Source organism: Penaeus vannamei, unplaced genomic scaffold (assembly GCF_042767895.1).
Source record: "Penaeus vannamei isolate JL-2024 unplaced genomic scaffold, ASM4276789v1 unanchor2301, whole genome shotgun sequence".
In the NCBI taxonomy this organism is placed as follows: domain Eukaryota; kingdom Metazoa; phylum Arthropoda; class Malacostraca; order Decapoda; family Penaeidae; genus Penaeus; species Penaeus vannamei.
In genome coordinates, this window is record NW_027215292.1 from 1 (window position 1) to 6,419 (window position 6,419).

The following is a 6,419-nucleotide window of genomic DNA, read 5'->3' on the forward strand; positions in this document are numbered from 1 at the left end:
ATATGGTATTCAACAAATTAAAAAATATGACAATCAGTTCATACAAAAAATGGCCAGCCACTTCCTATTCCTGACTTGGTATGTATTGATGAACAGTGGAAATGGCTTCCTCATAATAAATACCCTGGCTGCTTGTAGAAAAATACTATGCTAGTTGTCTGTTACATACACGAATTGGCCATTACAATCTGCGAGTCAATATTCAGACATAAAACATTAAATATACTTATTAAATAACATTTTCAACAGAGGACTAACAGATGGGACAGTAATTCACAATAGTAAGACAAAAACCTACTAGCTAACAAATCAATCATAAAAACTCAACAATCAGACAATTAGGCTGTTAAACAATACTACAGGGTTGAATTTCACCTTTGAGTATGCTGTCAATAGAAGTATATTTGTTTTCTTGCACTGGCCAACTAGTTATCATCATCACTGCTTACAATTCAATAATATAACTGGGTGATTAATTTAGTATAACAGCAGCCTGCAGAATCTATGCTTCAGGAGAGCAAAAAATAATGTAACAATTGATAACACATTTGTTGTTTGGCTGCTCTCTAAGTAAAATTTGCAGTCTCAATGGTTCAAAGGAAAAAGTTTTTTCCGTTTGAACCTTTAGTTAGATGGCTAACACAGTCTTAAGACACAGCTGAAAGTTTCGCATCACTCTGGAGGACACTTGGAAAAGTTTGGCGAGACTGGTAAATTGAGAGTAACAAGTGCAGTTTCTTATTCATTATTCCTGATTAGATCAATGACTGCTACAGCTTCAGAGACAAAACATATTTTAATTTATTACCTATAGAAAATGAGAGGCGCTCTAAACTTTTAACGTAGCTCTGCTCTACTTTTTCACACACAGTTCTTCCTTCTTCTGGACTCGTTAGAGATGAAGACACGTTCACTGAGGAGTAGTTCTTTTTGATGTTTTCTTCTGTGGTTTTCTTCACCAACTTGTACTTGTCGGCCAGTGCCTTCTCAAACTTCTGGAGGAGTGATGTAAGGGCCCCAACATAGCTTGTGAACTGGGGGACCACATCGGGCTGAAAGGCCAAAAAATTAATTTTGGAAAAAAACTGAAATTTTTTCCAACTAATCTTTTTTTCCAAAATAAAAAAATAAAGGCTATAACAAAACTAAACATTTTTTTTTTTTAATTTATCACTTAATTTTTTAAAAAAAAACTGTTTTTTTAAATGAACCAGTTTTTAATTTTTTATTATTTTTTTTGGGGGGGGGGGGGGGGGGGGGGGGGGGGGGGGGGGGGGGGGGGGGGGGGGGGGGGGGGGGGGGGGGGGGGGGGGGGGGGGGGGGGGGGGAGAGAGAGAGAGAGAGAGAGAGAGAGAGAGAGAGAGAGCATTTGAGTTATACTAGTGTCTGAAGAAATCTATTTAATGTATTTTCCATTTAACTACTATTAACCCACCCGCGCCGGGGTACATTTTGTAGCCAAAATTAAAAAAAGGGGAAGTAAAAAGGGGGCGGAGCTTCCCCCCGGGCTGTCCGCCCCCCCCGGCCCCCCCGCCTCCCGGGGCACGGCCCAGACAGCATCGCACTGTTTTTTTTTTCCCCTGTGTTCTAAGGCCCCCGGGCAATGGGTTAATATGGACTAAAGGGGGCACATTTTTAAACAAAAGTTTCTTTGAAAAGACATTATTTATATTCCATTTTTCATATATTATCAATCATTATCATGTTTTTTTGTTTTTGTTTTTTTCTTTGAAGTTTTTGGAGATTAGCTTTGTCATGAGAACATGGATAGTAGTCAAAGGCAGTTATAGAATTCTTCAAAACAGAATCCAATTAAACTGTACCTGTAACACATGCCATATAGTAATACCACTCCCCTTCTCCCAAGAAAAAACTTTTTCTTCAACTACTAAATGGCCTTACCAGTGTGACAGGTTCTTTTCTCTTCTTGTTCTTCTTGGCTACTCCTGCTTTGATGGGCTTCAGAATAACAAAGCAACACCCGAGGAGAATGGCCACAATGCCAAGTGTCTGCGCCAGGTGGTGCAAGTGGGCCAGGGCTGGAGGGTTGACCCCAGGCACTATCTCAAGACAGGAGGTCTGAAGTGCTTCCATGTAATGCAGGTGTGATGTCACCAGCTCCTCCACCTGCTCTCGGCACTCCTTTATCATTACTCCGCTTGAGTTCTCTGAATCTCCTGGAAATTTATGTAAATGTAAAATGTGTTTAGCATGGTGTTGGGCCTTATTTGCCATTGTACATGACATATACATAAATATACGAAAATGTCAGTGTTTTCTTTAGGGAACATAACCATTTATGCAGTGCTTATCATCATTCACTACAGATCAATGATCTCTCAACAAATAATGGAGACATACTGTTAATATATCCAGAAATCTAAGAAAGTCACATCCAAATAAACTTCCTGCCATGATACCTCTCCTGCACATACCTGCTGATCCCTGAACAGTACTGTGTATGTGCTGAAGAATTTGTGCATGTTTGACTAGGATGGGGACGTAACCTCCTGACAGAAACAAGTAAACTCTGGACGGATCAGGACCTTGGAGGGGGAGCTGAAAACAAAGTCAGAGGCAATGAAATTTGGTGACCGCAAATCATCACATATATATTTGTGAAATATTTCTAATGCATTACATAAGCATATATGAAACACACTCTCTTCATCAATATTTAGCTTCTAAATATTAAGCAAAACCTATAGTCTAAAAGATCTGTTACAACTGATTTTTGGACATATACTCGTGGAGGTTTGCAATTCCTGTAGGTGCTAGATTCTTTGTATTCCTCCTCCAACTGCGTAGTGAGGTCTGCAAGATGCATTGTATCTGTTGACGCAGCTGCCTCACCATTCACACAGCTGAAATAAAGGAGCTGAATGAGTCTGTGTGTCCTTTAAATACTGAATTTCAATTAATCAGAAAATAAAACTATATATTACTGCACTTTTAGAAAGGAAAATATAATTTCCCCCTTGAAATTAACTCAACCAAAACATGCAAGATAATAGGTACTTAAACTGAGGGCGATTCAAGCATCTAGAGAAAGAAAAAAAGGAAGAAAAGGATAGATAAATAGAGAGAAAGAAAGAAAAAAGTCCTTGATAGCTATTACTTATAATGAATGATATCACATTACAGTTCCAAAATGAAAATGCCCCCTGAAGATGAAAAGAGAGAAAACATCATGCTGAACACGACACAAACCTATTCTCCTTATTGGCTGAGGCTTGTTACCCCTTTTGAGTGCCCCTTTTTGGAGCGACACCAACTATCCAAGATCACTTTCCCCAATTAATAGTAATGTCAGCAGCATTTTAATTCACTTTTTAAACATCTTGAAAAAGAAAGAAAAGAAATAGGTGAAATACAACACAACTATACCTATAACTATAACTAACTAACTAATTAACTAAAAAAAAAAAAAAAAAAAAAAAAAAAAACTATATATATATATATATATATATATATATATATATATATATATATACTTTGATATCTATCTTCACTCTTAATTTCTTCATCTAAAAAAGGATGAAGAAAAGAAAATATATATCAAAGTATAAGAGTTTTACTTTACTTTTACTTTAATAATCATGTATCAGGAATTTCCAAAAATGTTAGAATCAGGAAGCAATTAAATCAAACTATTTCTGTTTTGTGTACAGTATGCAATGAAGAACAGAATGATCAATATTAATGTGACCCACTGGTGTACAAGATTCTTTGTTGTTTAGCAAACTACACAACAAAGCCCTCTCAACAATCCAGATATTAAGCAGTAACTGGTGTGCTAAAACTGATCAGTTGGAAAGAAGAAGAAGAAGAAGAAGAAAAAAAAAAAATCCATTAATTTCAAGATTTTTTTGCCACATTTTTAGTGCTGTTTTTAGTTTTCCTTTTCTATTTTCTTTGAAACTTTTTGTCATGATAGCTTTCAAAAAAAGAAAAAAAGAAAAAGGATGGTTGAAAAAGTGATGCAATGAGTGATACAGCAACATATGTAAAGAAAACTGTTTCATGATGAAAATGTTTGCTCATGTTTCAACCTCCTATTCTCTTTAGTTGCAGGTGAACTCACTTGTCTCTCGGTTCCCAAGAATTCATAACACGTAGGTCTCTGTTATCACACAGTTCCTTCCAGTTAATCTTGTCCATGATGGGGTCAATGTCCATCTGCCGCACTGTGTCCACCAGCTGGCTGTGTGAGGATCGGAAATTAAAACCCCAAGAATTAGAGAAAATTGAACTAACCAGCCAGAGAGCACTTAATCACAGAGAGGAGGGGATGTGGGGTTTTTTTACATTATATGTCATCCTACTAGTGACTTGTAGATCAGGCTAACATTTCCTTACTTGTTTGTGAACTATAATGCTATAATATCAATGGAAATAATAACACTAATAGTAATGCTTTTAAGATGAAAATAATGATAATAATTGTAATGATGACTCTGGAAATAATGGTAATGATATATAATGATGATAATGTCAAAAATATTTCCCTTTTCATATGTCTATCTCTTAGTTCCATTTCCCTCTTTTCCTTGTTGAGATGAGTTATAACTGACTTATCTATTTCCTATGTCCTCGTCAAGTAATCAATCAATTTCACACTTAACACTACAGTATGTTGGATCTTAAGAAATACATCTGCCATTCATTTTCATATAATGACAAGTGTTAGTGATAACTGAAAAACAAATGCATACAGACTTACAAATCTAAAGGTTGATGTCAAATAATTCATAACATAAATGACTAGATAAAAACAAGTACAACAAGCAATGAGTTTCTACTCACATCAACTGTTATATCCAACAGCATTTGTTCAGCTGCCACTGAAGCGAAATGGAGGGAATTGTTGAGTCTCTCTCGGAAGTCAACAAACTCAGGAATTCTTGTCAATGAGCCATATTTGTAGGAGGATATGAGAGGGTCTGATGTCTGAAATATGAAGAAGAAAGAAAGAAAATAAATATGCATAAATGAATGCAAAGATATAAATAAATAATCATAAAAGATTAAAAATGATGAGTATGTAATAAACTACACTTACCCATTTTTGGTTTTCCATGAAAATTTTGGGGGATAATGATATCTGCAGCAACTTTTAGTTTCCGAGTCTAATGCGGGCCGCACACCCCGGGGTCCAGCTGGATGTGTTTCAGGTCACATTTGTCATACACTGTCTGTGAGGCACCTGTGGCACCTTAAATAAAAAAGAGTTCAATTAATGGATAAAGGACAATACTAAATTAAAATATCTTTAAAAAAATAAAATATAACTGCTGATTTATGTAATAAACTATGTAATAAGCCTATTTTTTTGAATAAGCAAAAACTTATTGAAAAATGTTTATATTTCTAATGCCTAATAACCTTACTTTACTTGGTCCATCAACACAACCATAATCCTTTACTTAAAAATCCAATTTATACATAAAGGATCCATTAACTACTTACCCAGCATGTTATATATCTTAATCAATAAGAGCTTGAGTTGGAAATTTGCTTTGGACTTCTCAATCCCATGCTCCAGGATGGTGGCTACTTTGAACACCAGGTGCTTCACAGCAATATCATCAGAACTCCCCTCACACTCTTGCATTGCCTTGATGAAACTGTGGGCAGCTAGGATCAAGTACGCATCTCCGGGTCTGTCCATGAAGAGGAATACTTGGAAAACTTCTAATATTGTGGAGGAGTTCAATTTTTGCGAACTTTTCAAAAATATCTGAGGAAAAATGTTTCCAAATTTCTTCCTTATCTATCACTTTATTCAGTTTCTGTTTATCCTGTCCTAGTTTAAGTACAACAGTGAATGTCTGTTGCTCAACAGCAGTGGCATCACCTCACAGTATTATTTGTGAGAGGGAGGGAGGGGAGAAAAACTGTTGAAGACCAAAGGTAAATATTGTATAGCTAATGCCTGGGTGCAGGCTTATGTAACCCCAGGATATTTTTAGTCTTTTGAGTGTATAGGACATCAATTCCTACCTCCAGAGGTACTTTCATGGATATTCAGAATGAAGAGTTGACAGGCTTAAATACATTATAAATATTGGAGAATACAAAGTTGTTTTTTTCTGTATCTCACTCTCACTGCTCATGAGCTCACCTGATATCTGTATCTACCATATTGGAAGAGAGATGCAATGTCTCCTGATAAAGCTTTACAAGAGATTCTGAAAACTCTACATGCTGATATGGGTTTTAAAATTTTTTGTTCTCCTAAACCCTTGTTGTCCCCAAAAAAAATTGGGGAATGGTTCAATTCAAAAAAAAAGTATTCAGTTCTCTGAAAGCAGAACTTCAACCTAATCCTGTTACTAAGTCTAGAATTTTTCATTTATTTCTTACAAATTGTCTCTTGGGAATTATGTATTACTGATACATGTACCTTTTTTACATCA

General features: G+C 35.9%; 1 protein-coding gene across 1 annotated transcript; it reads right to left on the bottom strand.

The window, feature by feature from the left end:
* Positions 1-4: 4 nt before the first annotated feature.
* Positions 5-6,244, bottom strand: psidin (phagocyte signaling impaired; the record flags this gene model as incomplete). The annotated part of the gene is given in 12 exon segments (XM_070120067.1): positions 5-1,052; positions 1,903-2,177; positions 2,436-2,559; positions 2,747-2,864; positions 3,211-3,232; positions 3,330-3,340; positions 4,085-4,216; positions 4,805-4,950; positions 5,148-5,215; positions 5,470-5,663; positions 6,125-6,210; positions 6,212-6,244. Coding segments are annotated over 12 exon segments (1,491 nt in total), but the record flags the coding sequence as incomplete, so codon positions are not given.
* Between the last annotated feature and the right edge of the window lie 175 nt (positions 6,245-6,419).